At 38.6% G+C, this 17446-nt stretch overlaps 1 protein-coding gene across 2 annotated transcripts in view; it reads right to left on the reverse strand.

Annotated features, from left to right (window-relative positions):
* The window catches only part of LOC136831354 (dnaJ homolog subfamily C member 25 homolog), a 102201-nt gene that overhangs the window by 37065 nt on the left and 47690 nt on the right, over nucleotides 1-17446 (reverse strand). For both annotated transcript variants that reach the window (XM_067091674.1, XM_067091675.1), the window contains exon 2: nucleotides 10029-10170. In XM_067091674.1, the coding sequence (XP_066947775.1) occupies nucleotides 10029-10170 (142 nt within the window). The remainder of the gene's footprint in view (nucleotides 1-10028; nucleotides 10171-17446) is intronic.

Raw genomic sequence — 17446 nt, forward strand, 5'->3', positions numbered from 1 at the left:
GATTTACCCAGATAATACAAATGGAAGAGCGATTCCTGAACTTTTGAACTAATGGATGGAAGCTATTGAATTTTTTTATTGCTTCTAAAGTGCTTTTGGAGTCCGAGTAGATGACAAATTAGTGTCACTACTTTCAAAAACTATATCCAGGGCAGAGACTATGGCTGTTAGTTCTGCTGTGAATATGGATGCAAAGTCAGGTAGTTTAGCTGTATATGCTGTATCACCAGGATAACTGCACAGCCAACACCACTATCCGACTTTGATCCATCAGTATAGATTTTTGTCACATTAGTATGGGCAGTATCGTGCTCCAAGAACTTTCCCCTAATCTCTTCCTCAGGACAGTCTTTTTGTTATATGTTTTTTTGCACACGGATGCTGCTGGGATAAGCCATGGAGGATACACAGGATGTTTCACTTCCATGACTTTCTGGGATTTAAGATGACTATCCCTAACATCTTCATTTAGTCTAATTTGGAATGGTCTAGAGGCTCTTGTACCAGAAAAGACCCGTGAGTCTGCTTCCCTCAGCACTTGGAAGGAGGGATTTTTGGAGCACTTTTAATTCTAGCCATGTATCTTAATCCCTAGTTCTTGCCTCCTTAGATCAAGGGGAAGTTGGTCTGTATCAACATATATGCTTTCAACAGGCGAAGTTCTAAAAAGCTCCTGAGCATATTCTCAGCCCCATATTGTGTACAACGTCCAGTTCCTTCAGCTTGGTTTTACAAGCTGAGGAATAAATCTGACAGCCATAGTCTAGCTTGGATCGACACAAGAGTCATACAGTCTCAGCAGGGATTTTTATCAGCTCCCCAACTAAATCCAGAGACAACCTTTAAAATATTGAGAGATTGTTTAACATTAGTCTTTAAGGCATTTATGTGGCTGGCCCATGTCAATTTCTGGTCAATGGTCATTCCTAAAAATTTTACTTCCTTTTCATAAGGAATGATAGATCCTTTTAAACTAAGGGTGGGAACCTCTTCCACACGCTGGCACCTAGTAAATCTTACAGAAACTGTTTTCGAGGAAGAGAATTTAAAACCATTCTCATCAGCCCACTTTGTAATAGCATTAACAGACCTTTGCAAATGTTTACATACTGACGAGGCATCATATCCTGTGCAGTATATTGCAAGGTCATCAACAAAAGCGAGCATTTAACAGGTGATGATATTTGTTGCACAATACTGTTTATTGCAACTGAAAAAGTGTCACACTTAACACACTTCCTTGTGGAACACCTCCTCCTGCACAAAGGTTGGGAGAGTGAGTTGCCCACTCTAACCTTAAAAATCTCTCTGTTAAAAAGGAATATATGAATTTAATCATTCTTCCACATATGCCCATTTTGTGCAATTGTTTTAAGATGCCAATTCTCCAAGTAGTGTCATATGCTTTCTCTAGGTCGAAAAAATATGCCGATAGTCTGACATCGTTTGGCAAATCCTTGCTGGATTTGATTGGTCAGCCTCAGCAAAGGATCAAGGGTGGAGCGATTTTTCCTGAAACCAAATTGAAATGGAGTTATTAGTCCTTTAGTTTCCAGGTGCCAAACTAATCTGGTGTTTATCATTTTCTCCATCAGCTTACAGACACAGCTGGTAAGAGCTATTGGTCTATAGCTGGTGGCTTGGGAAGCATCTTTATTAGGCTTTTTATGGGGACAATTATGGATATTTTCCAGTCCTTGGGTAAAATTCCAGTTTCCCATATTTTGTTTATAATCTTGAGTAGATATTTTTTTGGCATCATCTGGGAAGTGTTTAAGCATTTCATATAAAATTGAATCACCCTGGAGCTGTTGATTCAGTTGAAGAGAGTGCTTCCCGAAATTCTCTTAAGGAAAATTTGTGGTTGTATGGTTCAGATTTTCCCGAATCAAATTTCAGTCATTTCAGCCTTCCTAATTCTCTGAAATTCTAGAGAATAATTATCAGGGCTGGAAACTTGAGAAAAGTGTTTTCCCAGTTCACTGGCAACTTCAGTGGGCTCTGTGATCAGAGTGTTATTGACTTTTAATGAGGGTAATGGTGACGCAACAAATTTTCCACTCAGTTTCCTAATTTTGCGCCACACCACTCTCAATGGAGTTTTGGAATTGATTCCATTGATATAATAAAGCCAACTCTCTTTTGGCTTTCTTATAAAAGCGCCGCTGCTTGGCTAACGCACGATTATAGATTAATTTAGACTGAGGGAGCCACTAGTTTTGTATCGTCGGTAGCACTTCCTAGTGACTTTCCTCAGAGTACCACATGTCTTATTCCACCAGGGAACTGCAGGTCTCGAGGTTTACCTTTTTGTCTTAGAGATCGAGCCCTCAGCACTCTTCAGAGTGGATTCAATGAAGTAGTCATAGGCATCCAGGTGAGAATGAAATGACTCAAATTCCTTATCTAGATTGACTCCTTGACTGAACTTGTCCCAGTCAGCATCCTCTACCTTCCACTTAGGTAATGCTTCAGATGGAGCATTTACAGCATATTTCAGATGGATCGGGTAATGATCACTGCCATTCAAATCTTCATTAACAGACCAGTTAAAGTCAAGGTGGATATTTGTTGAAGAAATACTAAGGTCCAGTGCAGAAAGATGATTATGATGAATATTGTGGAAGGTCATTGACCCATTATTATATAGTGCAACATCATTCGTATCAATAAGGTCCTCAATTATTTTCCCTTTGCCGTCTAAACACTGACTTCCCAAAGGGGGTTGTGGGCATTAAAATCTCCTAATACGAGAAAAGGAGCGGGAAGTTGGTTAATCAAGGACTGAATATCTCCAATGTTAAAAGAAAGGTCTGGTGGGAGGTATAGTGAGCAGACCGTGATCCTCTTGTCTAAGATGGCAGACACTGCAACCGCTTGGAGAGTTGTATTTAGTTGTATTGTGGAGTGCTGCAAAGACTTATTGATAATAATTGCAGCACCTCCATGAGCACGATCACCAACTGGGGAGTAGAATTAAACATGGCATAATCAAGTCCAGGGTTGTAAGGAGAGTTTCCTATCATTGTTTCTTGCAGGCATACGATCCTGGGCTGAATTCATTCATTAAAACTTTAAGATCTTCAGAACAGGCTCTGAGACCTTTGCAGTTCCACTGGAGGATGTAAGCAAGTGAATGTAAAAAAGTTAAAAGTACTACTTCCCACTCACTGGAGGAAGTGCCGATCCTAGGTTGGAGAGGAAAGTTCTCCTTTATCAGAGGTGGTTTTTGATCCCTTTTTCGTCCTTGTTAAAGGTCGGGGTTTTTGGCTTACCATCAGATTTTGTGTTATGCCTTTGATGGTCAGGTGTGTTCACTGGTCTTCTGAATATTGTTGTTGCTGTTGCTTTGAGTCTTAGGACGGCATGACTGGTAAGCACTCACCTGGCTTTGGGCTTTATATACATTTGGACTCACCTTTCTGGGTGGGGAGATCTCTTCCAGCGCACTGAACCCATTTGATGTTTTTATTATAAAACCTCATCACTGGGGATGTGTTCCTTGTGCGCTTTCTTGTAGGAAGCAGCTGCTACCTTATCCCTGTTGTTAGTGGTAGTAACGACCGAAGGGTTAGAGTTTGCTCTCCTTATTTGGGGCTGTTCCTTCGATTCTTTCTTGGTGGGAATGTTCAGCATATGTTTGCAAGCTTTGTTTGGGTGCTGAATCTCCTGCCTTTACTTTTGTTTCCACTTTGTGGTGTAGATTGTCCATGCTTTTTGAAGTGCAGTGTTTGGTACTAGGCTTCAAAGTACTTTCGTGATTCAGGGTTCTGATTATTGTTTTCGGCCGATGTAGAAGCAGGTTTTCAGAGCCTACTAGTAGATGTTATTGGAGGCTTTGCTTTATTAGGATTCTTCATCAACCTTATGACAGAAGCATAAGTGGAGTTGGCACTTCTATTCGCTGCCATTACCACCGCTTTGCTGCACTAAGGCTGATGTGTTCGTTGTCTGCCACTGCCAGCACTTCTTCTTGAACCTGTGCCTGGGGCAGGTCCTAGAATTTGAGTGTGGTCTTCGCACTGAAAAAACAGTACCGGGCTGCTTCACACTCAGGGTTGTCGTGCTCTACAGAGCATACAGAACATCTTTTTTATTAATACATGAGATTTGAATATGGCCGTATTCGTAACATTTACTGGCATTGTTTTGGCTTTCGTTTGTATTTTTTACCTGCATCCTTTCGTGGCTAACAATGAGGGTGTCAGGTAAATAACTAGAGGAGAAGGTTAGTAGGATGGCTGCATCGCCTCCCAGTTTTTAACTTGGTATATGCAAGGGGGCATCGTTTGAGAATTTCCTCCTCATTAAAGGCATGAAGATCTCTAGAGTATACCACCCCCTCTTAAAGTGTTAAAGAATTTATGGGACATAATATGTTCAATATTCCCATCTTCAGGTGGTTTGAATTTGGTTAACAATACTGCTTGCGTCTCGTTTCCTGCTTTTATTAATAAGTTCTTCCCATACCTTTTCAAATTTCCGATGGGGATAGTACCCACTTTGTTCTCAATGCATTGGCACCTTTTATGAGATTATCCCTTCCCTCCTTAAAGCTAGCAACATGCCAAATTGGGGAGTGTTCTGCTGCATGGAGACGATCCACGTTCTTCATCCTTTGGTACAAAATCAAAAAGATCGTCATTCACATTTCTCACTGAGAACACCTTCGTGCTGAGTACTGCATCGTTGAGGACATGGCCATGTAATTTCTTCTGAGCCTCATATGCTTCCTGGGAAGAAGAGAATTTAATATAAGCAGAAAAAGTCCGCTTGTCTTTTTCTAGAGTCAATTTCATTCTTTCTACTTTTCCAAATTGCTTGGCTACACTGAACAAGCATTCATAGTCCAATGATAGGCTAATGTTAGTGCAATAGAGCACTCTATCTAAGTCAATTCCACCAGTTTTGATACCTCCCTGGTGTCTCGGAGTCTGGGTTAATCCAATGGTCGAGCTCGTGTCCATGTTCATCGCCAGAAGTCGTTTCACGTGCCAGTAAGTCGCCAGATCCAGGGGAGGGAATACATGAGGCCAAATCCATTTTGAGAGAGCATTTTATATACTGCTTGGTTATATCAAGAAGGCACCGTGGATCAGTCAGGTATTGGGATTCTCCGCCAATGGCACAAGTGAGAGTTGACTCCCAATGGTCCACCCCATACCCTACCCTAACGGGATAGCACCAACACGCTTTCAGTGGCCCAGGTATAAGCCTATCCGCCTGCTGAGAGCTCTGCCCCACCAATGGGGGACCGACTCCCCACCAAGCATGTTGGTGGGCTTCCGGACAAAAGCCAGAGTCCCATCCCAAACACCAGCCCCTGGATTCCGATGGGCTGATGCCTGGAGATGGCTCCGCCCTCAAGATAGCAATGGGAGGGTCCCATCACTACCTCTTGGGTCCAAACCATGTCAGGTGGTGACTTAACCACCACAACTCCCACAATTAGCTTCAGATGCCAACCCCTCCCAAAACACGGTCCCTTCTCAGACTCACCTAAGCAGCGAAGTTTTTGCAAAAGTGGAAAATTCCACATAATTAATCCAAAATGTTAATAAAAATGTGACATGGAGGGGAAGGATGTAGTAAGAATGAAAATTTCTAGAAAGAAGAGATAGTTCTGACGAATTTAGTTGGATCGGCAGCAGAGTCTCAAGACTAGTGGAGAGGAATCCCAATCAGGTGTCAAGACCCTTCTGCTGGTCCCTAAGCCCCCTACCCACGACAAGGGGTCAGAATCTAGGGGGAGGAGCACTGGTGGGACGGAGAGCACTGGTGGTATGGACAGCCACCTCCTCAATACACACAGCACTCTCACTACTCCCTGCACTGTCAATACTTACATTTTTTTTCCATTAGAGATTTAAGAGCTGATCCCATTTCCATATAGTACTGGATAATACAATAAATTTCTGATCGAACCTAGATTCCAGGCTAGCAATGGCACCAAGAGTGGAATCATGGAAACCTGGAATAGGAGTAGATGGTAAAGTAGGAGGACTTAGGATAGCTGGAGGAGGAGGAGGAATTGGAGGAGTGGTAGTTCTGTCATCCCCTACATTTTCCAAAGAAATGGAATCTACATTGGCCCTACTTTCGGCTCTAATGGCTACTTTCCTCTTCTATCTCTAATTTCTTTAGATGAGATTTCAAGGTTTTCCATTTCTTATCCTCCCAATCCTGACACTCTGCAAGTATTATCCTCACTGCATTCTTGCCCCCTTCATTTAGTGCATTCTGTATAAGAATTGTAAGAAAGCTTAGTCAGCCTAGTTCTACAACCCTCAGAACAAAAGCCAATACTAGATGAACTGGAATACAACAACGTTAACTTAATAATACCTCGAACAACAATTCAACAATGGTACCAAGCCGCAAAGCAACAAATTCTGAATACTTCACCAAATTCGTGCAAAGAAAAGCCGAAAAGCAAAGAAGCAGCTGCGTGAAAACTTCCGATGTTAACCGGAAGCTGGCAGAAAACGAAATGAGCTCTCTGATAGGTTGTTTCCTTAAGTCCCACATGGTGGGCAGACCTTGTCACCTACACACTTACGATAACAGCGCCACTGCGCATATTTTTGAATTTTTAAGCTGCCATAGGTTAGGGAACCAATAGCTATGTAATTACTTGGTAAGTTTCTTACATAAAACAGGAGAATTCCATGGATGTGCAGGTAGCTGAAACGAGGTGAAAACTGAAGGATCCACACTGTAGCCGCAAGACGGAAGCGGGTTGTCGAAGGTGTCCCTGTGACGCTTGACCAGCAACAAAGAAGCAGGATCCGAGTCATCCATGTGCCTTTTCAGTGGCCGGGACAAATCAAGGAAGCATCTGCGAAGCCAGCGGTCAGAATCTGAGTCTGAGCTCAAAGACAAGCAGCGCACATCCTACGACATGCCTTTCCAGCAGCAGTCGGTCAAAGCCTGGGATCTAGCAACAGGCTTGACTGAGGGGCAGCAACCTGTGAGCAAACCCCACCAGGCTCCCCTGGACCTCAGGAATGTCTTCTCCCAGGTATAGGGAAGCGGGACAGTGACCTTCATCTAGGAGAACCGACGGGACAGGAAACCACCTCCTCCACTAACACTTCACTTAACACTTTATCACTGGGCATTTTATCACCGAAAACTTTGTCCATGAGGACACATAGGACGCCTCTCTCTCCAACACTGAATTACCCACTAGACTAATTTTCTTGTCAAATTTGGACTCAATTCTGTACTCAAAACTGGCTATAGCATCAGGGTCAGAAGCACGGGAGTATGTGGAGGGATGGAAGGAGGGCTAAGAATTGGAGAATGTGTCCAGGAGTAGAAGGAAGAGCAAGGCTAGAATCTGTCTTAGGCTTAGGTGAAGAATCTCTACTAATGGAGGCCCTACTTTCGGCCCAAGCAGCCGCCTTCCTTAGCCTATTCTTCTAAAGTTTACTAAGATGAGATTCAAGCACCTTCCATTTATATTCATCCCAGTCTTTGCACTCTGAAATGTATTCTCCCTCGAACACACCTGCCCCCTACACTTAGTGCACATGGGATGTGTATCATATCAACGCTTAGTTAATCTAGCCTTACAGCCCTAACTACAACAGCGAAGACTGGAAGCACTAGAATCAGACATAGCTAACTAGAAGATAGAATTCAACTGTAATGACGAAACCAAAAAGGCAACAATTTGAGCCAAACGAAAATGAAATACTTCACCGGCTTCAGTAACCATGCAACAACTGGCAAATCAGCCAGTACTGCAGAGCACGACGTGCTGTTGGCAGCGCGGCATAAAAGAGAATGATGCCGTTGGCAGTAAGTCACTCCTATGCTCCCATTGCAGTGGGCAGGGCCTGACTCGTTTCCACAAATTTTGAATTTAGGATGCCGTGCAAGCAAAATTGTTAGCAAAGTAATTACTTGGCAAGTTACTTACATAAAAACAATGTGCAAGTACTCAGAAATGATCACCTCTACAAACATAATACAGCACCTGAAAAGCCAACAGGTTCCTACTGAGTATTAAGGAATGGGTGATGCACCTACTATCATGAGCTCTCATCCAGGCTGCAACTTGTCCTCCACACTGGAAGAGATAATGTCTGCAGACTGACTCACAGTCATGAAAAATAGTGGTCTCAGACACCTTCCTAAACTGTTAGCTCTAACCGAAAAGTTGCTGACATTAAAATCTGAGGTGTCAAGTTCCCATACGATAGTACCGCAGCACCAAAGCAGGACCCAGTCATATCTTGCATGGATCACTGTTGAAAAATCCTTCAGGGAGAATGAGAAGAAATCAAACTTACATGACTGACAGTTTATGTCTCATTCCAAAATTTAGAACAATTTCAAATGAGGTAGATCTCCATCCTCCCAAAAGAAATCAAACTTACATGACTGACAGTTATAAATCTCATTCCAAAATTCAGAACAATTTCAAACAAGGTAGATCTTCATCCTCCCAAGTGCCAAACATCATGAGAACCTAGATAACTCACCTATCCTACACCAATGGCAGGGCTAACAAAAACACAGTCTTCAGAGAGAGGTGTGTATCTGGTGACTCTAAAAGACACACACAAAATAGGAGTCAAACCCTTTAAGGCAAGTCACACCACTCTAGACGTCTGAATTCCCCCAAATGGAAGGACTATGAAGCCTCTCAGGAGTATAAAAATCTCACTGCAAGAAGCAAGATTTGCTCCTAGGTTACATTTCTGGCATAAGGCTGATCCATGCCATCAATAGCTGGGACAGAAAGAAGCTTTTATATCAAAGACAAGTGAGAAAACATTGTTACCCACTGAAGAGGAGCTCTGACAAGAGAGAAACCCCACCTCCACACTCACTACTGGAGATGATTCGTCTTTGATAGACATTTGTTAAGAAAAAAAAAGTAACCAGAATCTCCTACATAATCCAGAATAAGATACCTCTCATCGGAGGAGACTGTGGATACCCTTCAAGCATGAGTGCCAGTGCTCTCACCCCCTGGAGACACCATTCTATGAGCGGCTGAACCAATGGTCGTACCAGGGAGGAAAATGCTCGTCCTCAGGCAACAGCACTAGCAGGTCCAAGTATTGCTTGCCATGGACACATGGGGAACCCAGAGAGTATGCCTAAGAAAAGAGGAAATCAACATCTCATGGACTACCTTGACAGAATGGCAGAAAAAACTTAAGGTACTGAGATTTTCCTATAGGTACGGAAAGACGTCCTTCTGAATACTACCAATCAAGTTTGGGGACAACAAACCACAGAGCTCCCTGTTGTGCCAATTGGCAAACAGGTCTAAGCTTGGAACCTGGTACCTTGAACAACTTCCCCGCCAAACAAGTGACTCTGATGGATGAGCTGGTGTGCCAGTAAAATCAGAAAATCCAACTTGAACTTGGTCAACAGTTCCAAGTGAGGCTCACTTCTGGTGCACAGTCCAGGTATGTGCCCCACCCCTAGTTGGATGCATCCAAAAACATAGGTGTTTCCGAGATAGAGCGCCTAGTGGCTCTTCCACCGAGAGGTTTCTGCCGACCAGAAAGAACATTCCTGGACTGTCAGCACCCTGACTAAATCTGCAGATTTGGTAAATGAGAACCAACAGTAAATCCATTAGTAATGAAAATCTGAAAATGGCACAACTATTGCAACACTACCAAAAGCTGCTATGTTTCCAATGAAAACATAGCAAAACCAAACCTTGCTAACATGCTTAATTCATTGGAAGCAAAGTGGAGTGCAGACCGACAGGTGGGCAGGGTTTCCCCTTGTTTGTCAGTTCACTACTTTGTCAATAGTCTGAATGGCTGTTCAAGGAAGCGTTTGTAAGCTAAATCATTATGTACAGAATGGAGGTTTGTATTTGTGTTGGAACATATAAGGGTCTGGTTTAAAAATAAAAAACTTCCATGGCTATATTATTCAACTTTGATTATGATGCAAGTTTATACTTGCCCAATTTGAAAAAGAAAACTTTGGAAATTACTGCCCATCAAAGGTTTTCTAATTAAAAAACAACCATCCTCACTACTTACGCTGTTGATAGTAGTCGAAACCTTTCCTCAGCAAGCTTCTTCTCTTCTGGATCTTGAAATTTATCTGGATGAGTCTTAGAAGCAACTGCTCGGAACGCTCTTTTAACATCTTGTTTGGTTGCTTCCCGTGTTATTTCCAACACTGTAAATAATATTCACATTAACTGAGCAATTCATTCTTTTACAGCGAGTTACGTAAAAAAAAAAAAGGCTGCAGCTACGGATACAGATCCATTATCTAGAAAGAATGCTAGAGATACATACATACATACATACAGCTTGTCATATCCATAACAGTTCTATTGCCAATACAGTACAGACCCAAACTACCACAATGACATTCTATTAACAGAATCGACAGCACAATATACAAGAGCTAGCTTTTGTTGCTAAAATTCACACACAGTTATACTTCAGTAATACCAAATGCAATACAGCCAATTCTGAGCATAATGCTATACATAAATTTTTTTACCTAATCAGTAAACTGGATATATTGGTGAGAGTAATTAGCCATGAATGTGATTGGCTGAGACATCATTAACATCACAAGACTTACATCTTACTAATTGACACTAAGTTTATACACCCAGGTCTCTACACATATTTCTTATAAGATTTCAGTGTATAAATAAGTCATTTAATATAATACTGTAGTTTATTATTGCAATCTCTAAACATATTAAATATTATGACCTTCAGTTACAAGAGTTTTGTTAGGTTGTCTCAACCAATATTCTTTATGAAATTACTGTAGTTCTACCAATTGCCTCCAAGACTATAACTTGTCACTGACAAATACTTATCTTGCTTCAAGCCATTCAATATGGAATACTATACAGTAAACCCCCCTGTATTTGCGGTCTCACGATTCGTGGACTCACCTATTCGTGGATTTTTCTGTGGAACCTCTCTAAAATTTATTCTGTGGAACATATCTATAAAAATATTCACGGGGAACCTGCCTATTCGTGGAGGCAGATTTTTTGTCTTTTTCCTATAGCAATACAGTGAACCACCCGTATTTGCGGGGGATGTGTCCCACACCACCCCCGCAAATAGCTAAAATCCGCGAATACTTAAAACCCCCTCTAAAAACACTGAGAACTGTCCATTTTGATAGTTTAAACACAGAAAAACCCTGTAAAAATGCATATACCTGAATATTTTAATCGTTTTATCACAAAAAGTGCATTTATTCATGAAAATTATATGAAAATACAGTAATTAGTGAATATCTCTCAGTGACAAATACCGCGCATGGGCGAATTTTCCGTGAATGATGGCTAGATATGTTCTACAGAGAAACCTGCAAATGCGTGAGTCGGCGAATCATGAGAACGCAAATACAGGGGTTTACTATATTCTGTATTTTCATATTATTTATTGTAAAATAATATCAAATAATAATGTAAATTAATAATAATACTACAGTACATATAATAGTAATAAAATTAAATAACAATACTGTATTATTTAATACTACACTGGGTACCTGTAATAATAATAAATAATAAGGTTAAGTCATACGGGTAGTAACTTTATTATTATTATTAAAATAGTTTAACCAGACCACTGAGCTGACCATCAGCTCTCATAGGGCTGGTCCGAAGGATTAGGATGGAATGACAAGTCTAGGCCAGAAGCCTAGCACTGGGACCTAATAGGTCACTTGTCAATGATGATGAACGAAAATGAAAATGAAATTAAAAGCTGTAAAAAGGCATACACTTTCATACTGGAACACACTCACACAATAAATACATTTAAACTCACGCTTCCATATATACTCACTAAAAAGGTATATCAAAAATCCAAAATAAACTAAAATCATAAAATTCACTAGTTTTAAAATTCATTATACTGATTGAATGTTTTTTTTTTATATTTTTCCAATTAATTTGCAGCTTCTCATAAACATTAAAATGGGTGCTATTGAGAATGTTGAAGATTCTGACAAAATTTCTTCTATCGGTCTATTTCCAAAATTTGATAATTCGCTGCAGGTTATATTTTGGACATTCACATAGTATATGCTTAACTGTTATCAGCACATTGCAATCTGGGCATTTGGGAAGAGGGCCACATGGACTGTTCATTAAGTGTCCATGTGTCAAAACGAGTATGGCCTATTCAAGACGTGTCAGAATTACTTGTGCTTATCTCTCTCTTTGATATGACGAACTCCATTTTCCAACACTGGATTTTATGTTTTAATTTATTATTTTCAGGTTCTTTGTTCCATATATTTTGCCATTTTTTTACAATGACTGTTTTTATATATCTTGTATAGTCACTGATAGGGATGTCTACATTTGTTCTTGTCATGTGGACTGCTTCTTTAGCTGCTTTATCAGCCTCTTCATTTCCCTTAATCCCTACATGGGCAGGGATCCAACATATTTCAATATTTTTTCCCTTATTATACAATTTATGGAGTGAGAACTTTATATGTTGTACAATATTATTTTTTTGATTATAGCTTTGAATAGCTTCTACAGCACTTCTGGAGTTGCTATAAATTACAAAATTATTATATGAGACTTCTCTAATTATTTTTATGGCTGATACTATTGCACATAACTCAGCTGTAAATACAGAGGCTTTGTCTGGGAGAGAGAACTGATACGTTTTGTTTTGGGATACCTGCAGCATATCCCATTCCGACAGACTTAGATCCGTCAGTATATATTACGTAATGTGGACCTTTTCGGATTATATGTTCTACTGCTTGTTGTCTATGGTATTCTGGAGTATATGAATGACTTTTTGATAAATATTTCAAGTGTGTACAAATTCTCATTTTGTTCACTGTCCAAGGAGGCAATTTTAATATTAAAGGTAATTGTATATATATATTTAGTGACTCAAATAATCTTCTAGCTCTAATTGGGAAAGAAGGTGGATGATTGTTTATAAACACATCTCTTAATCCAAATAATTTTTTGGTTGGAGAATCATTCGTCTGAATTCTCAGAGCACTCTTCATTGTTACTACCTCTCTATGCAGAGACAGAGGCAGCTCACCACATTCAACTTGTAAAGAAGATGTTGGTGATGATCGAAAAGCTCCTGAACATATTCTAAGACCCTCATTATGAATTGGGTCTACCGTTTTCAGCGTTGCATCTGATGCCGAGCCATATATTTCACTTCCATAATCAACGACAGACAGCACTGTTGCTTTATACAATAAAGTAAGGGTATGTCTATCGGCTCCCCAAGTAGTGTTCGATAGTTTTTAATTAGGTTTAATGCTTTCGTTTACATTTTGATTTCATATATGTTATGTGGGCTTTCCAGTTCATGTGAGTATCAAATACTAATCCCAAAAATTTTGCTGTTTGGCCAATTGGTATACTATGGTTTCTGATTTTCAAGTCTATTTCTTCTCCTTTTTTCCACTTTTTATTTTTATAAAACATGATTGCTTGGGTTTTATCTATGGAAAATTTAAATCCTACAGATAAAGCCCATTCATCTATTTTTATTATGCTTTTATTTATGATTCGTTCTGCATGTTTTATTCGAGATGCTGAATAATATATGGCAAAATCATCCATATACAGGTTACTTTTAATACCAATAGGTAGATTATTACTGATATCATTAATTGCTAAAGTAAACAGCGTGCCACTAAGGACGCTTCCCTGTGGAACACCATTTTCAAGAGGAAATGTTCTAGACAGAACATCATCAATTCTCACCTGAAAACTGCGATTTGTCAGGAAGTTTTGGATAAACGTGGGTAATTGTCCACGGATGTTATTTTCATGTAACGTTTTTAATATTGCATACCTCCAAGTAGTATCATATGCCTTTTCAATGTCAAAAAACACGGCTACAGTAATTTGTTTTCATTCAAATCCTCTTCGTATGTGATCTTCTAAGTTAGATAGAGAATCCAGTGTCGATCTGTTACACTGTGACCCAAATTGAGTGGGAGTCAAAATTTTGTTTTCTCGAATGTGCCATGTTAGTCGAGCATTTACCATTTTTTCTAGTAATTTGCATAGACAACTAGTTAAAGAAAGTGGTCTGTAATTGTTTACATTACTGGGATCTTTTCCTGGTTTGGGGATAGGAATAATTATAGCTTTACGCCATTCATTAGGAAATAAATTTCGAAGCCGTAAGTGGTTATAAAACTCTAATAAGTATGCCTTTGCCAACTACATGGCAGATCATTTCAAAACAAATACTGTCACCTCCAGGGGCAGATTTATTGCTGTTCAACAATGCAAATTCTAACTCATCCATATTAAACTTTCTATTATGATAAATATCTTCTACGGTTTCAAAATTTATTGTTATTAACTCTATTATTTTTCCTAGTTCGGAAATGCTCATCTAAATTTTTGTCACTAACTATTTTTGCTAAATTTTCACCTATTACATTACTTATTTCTTTAGGATCAAGCATTCTTTTCCCATCTTTTATTATGGCATGTCTAGGTGGTTTAACATGGGTACCATTTATTTTCCTGAATTTTTCCCATATTTTTTGTATGGGAGTATTATTAGAGAGATCTGATACATATTTTCTCCATGAAATGATTCTTCCTTGAATTACTTCTCTTTTAAATTTTGCAGATACTTTGTTATATAGAGGTTTTAATGTATTAATTTCTAATAATAATATAGTCAGTTTTTGTAAGGTTCCTTCTAATATCGGTAATGTTTTATTTATTTTACTGAATTTTCTATTCAAATTATCTAATCGTCTTCCAATTTGGTGTTTTACTTTTATTAATTCTGTTAGTTTTTCAGACCACCATGGGACTTTGTGTTTTGTTGGATGAGATTTGGATTTTGGTATTGCTTTATCAGCAGCATTTGTAATGAAATCAACAAGAAATTTATTAGTTTCATTATGGTCTTTCAAATATTCAAATGGTGGGATATTCCTGGTGTGGTATTCATATTGTTCCCAATCTGCTTTTTATAAATGTTATATCGAGGGGCATGTTTGGTGGGGTTATTTTGTAATAAAGAAATTAATATGGGGAAATGATCACTTGTATGCAAGTCATCTACCGTATTCCAGTCCAATCTGTCTACTATGTTTGTTGTACATAGAGTTAGGTCAATTGAGGAATATGTTCCATGTGTTTTAGAAAAATATGTGCTGATTTCGTCATCATTTATACAGCTCATGTCATATGAATCTATGAATTCCTCTATTTTATTTCCTGCTCTATTTGATTCTGTACAATTACAGTCCCACATTGGGTTATGGGCATTAAAATCACCTACTATTAACGTTGGTTCCTTAGTAATATTAAGTAATTCTTTGATTTTGTCAATGTCATAATTTTTATTAGGTTGATTGTACAAATTATGAATTACATAATTATCGTTTTTTATTTGTATTCTAATACTCGACGTTTGCAGATCAGTAAAGTTTACAGGTACTTTGTCATAACATACTTTGTTATATACATATATAGCAGTACCTAAATTTCCTTCTTCCTCTCTTGATGCAGATGCTAAGGTATATTTACCTATCGTTAATATTGTTTTGTTGACATGTTGCAAACATAATATCATTGGTTCCTATTCTTTTAATAACCGTTGTATTTCTCCTAGGTGTAACCTGGTCTGTAGACCATTTACGTTCCATTGTATAATATAACTACTGAAAATATTTTTTTATAGCGGTCGGGTTTTACTCTTTTTTTTGTATTATCAATTTGGAATTTTTCTAATAATTTACTCACGGCATTCATCTGTTTTTCCTTATAATAGACTAAGTGCTCAATGCACATGCACCCTTTTTCATGGTTACTCAAATCTGTGTTTTCTTTTTTTCTATATTTCATAAAATTTCTTATAATGTTTGTTAAACCATCTTTGTTATGCTTTTGTTGTTATTGCATAATTCAATGAAAAAATCATTACATCCACAAGTATTATCATGTGTATTTCTCTTTTCATTTGCTCTTGTACCAATTACTGGAGAAGGAGTAATCTCTTCTCCTTTGACATAATCATTATCATCTATGGTATGATTCTCTTTCACTTCTTCAGTGTTCTCGACATTTGCCTTCATAGGTTCTATTATTATTTTAGGAGATAAAGGTATATTCTTAGTTTGTTTTTGTTCCTTTTTCATCTCCTTTATCTTTGGTTTAGCTGATGTTTCTCTATTAATAGTTGGTTTCTTCGTTTTGGGTGGTGTTCTCTCCAAAGGCCTTTTTTTATCTTTAATTTCCAGTCTATCTCTACCCTCTTCTGTTACTTTAGTAGCAGCATCCTCCTGTGTTTCTATCTGCATTAATATTTCAAATGAATTGGATAAAATATTATCCATCTCATTTGTACCTGTTTCTTTATTCTTTACCTGTTTATTTTTTATTTCTAAATTATTAATTTTTTATTGAGACTTACTTTTTTGTGCTCTGTTACTTCTATCTGTTTCCGTTTTTGCTTAATTTTTTGCTCTTGTTATTGAGGAATATGAATGCTTCTTAGATGGATCTTGCATTCCTCTCACTTTTAATTCCAACTTAGCCTCTTTTATAGACATCCCTGTTCGTTCTTGTAGTATTTTCAATTCAGTATTGTATATATAATACATGCATTCTTTGGATCTTGCATGGTGATTTTGCCCACAGTTCACACACTTGGGTTCACTGCACTTCCACTGCGTGGTATGTTCAGTAGATCCACAATAAGCGCATACCGGTTCATTTCTACAATTTTTTTGTGTGTGCCCATACTTACTGCAATTTTGACACTGCAGTGGCTTTGGGACATAGGGTCTTAACTCTCTATTTTGGCCTAATATTTTTATTTTTTGAGGTAGATCTTCACCCTCAAATTTTATTTTTGCTATTTTTAACGTTTGTCTATTGTTGTTTTTACTTGATAGAGCATATATCTCACAATCTTGGACATTTGGGTATCTTTTTTTGAGAGAGTCCAATAGCATTTTCTTATCGACTGGTTCGTTATTGTTTTCAGGAAGTACAGTGGTACCCTGAATGCTGTTCATAGTATCGTGTTTTTTTACTTTTATGTTAATACTGTCTATATTTTTCAGAGACAAATAGTCCTCGAACTGACTTTTTGTTGTGGCTTCTATTAGCCAAGTTTTTTCCTTTATTTGTCTAAACGACATGTCTGTCGTTGGATGTCTATTTAATAAATAATTTTCTAGTTTTAGGGCTGAAATATTTTGGTCAGCTTCCATGGTTAGAAACCTTGACCAACTTCTGCTCCCAAAGAGGGAGTCGAAGTGAGTCAAGGTTGGGTCATGCCGGTATTTACTCTTTTTGGGAGTTCTAACGGGTAGTAACTGATGATGAATGGTGATTACAGAGGCAGTCCCCGGTTTACGACGGGTCCGGCTTACGACGTTCTGAGGTTACGACGCTTTTCAAATATATTCATCAGAAATCATTTCCCGGTTTACG

The sequence above is a fragment of the Macrobrachium rosenbergii genome, chromosome 48, assembly GCF_040412425.1.
Source record: "Macrobrachium rosenbergii isolate ZJJX-2024 chromosome 48, ASM4041242v1, whole genome shotgun sequence".
Taxonomy (NCBI): Eukaryota; Metazoa; Arthropoda; class Malacostraca; order Decapoda; family Palaemonidae; genus Macrobrachium; species Macrobrachium rosenbergii.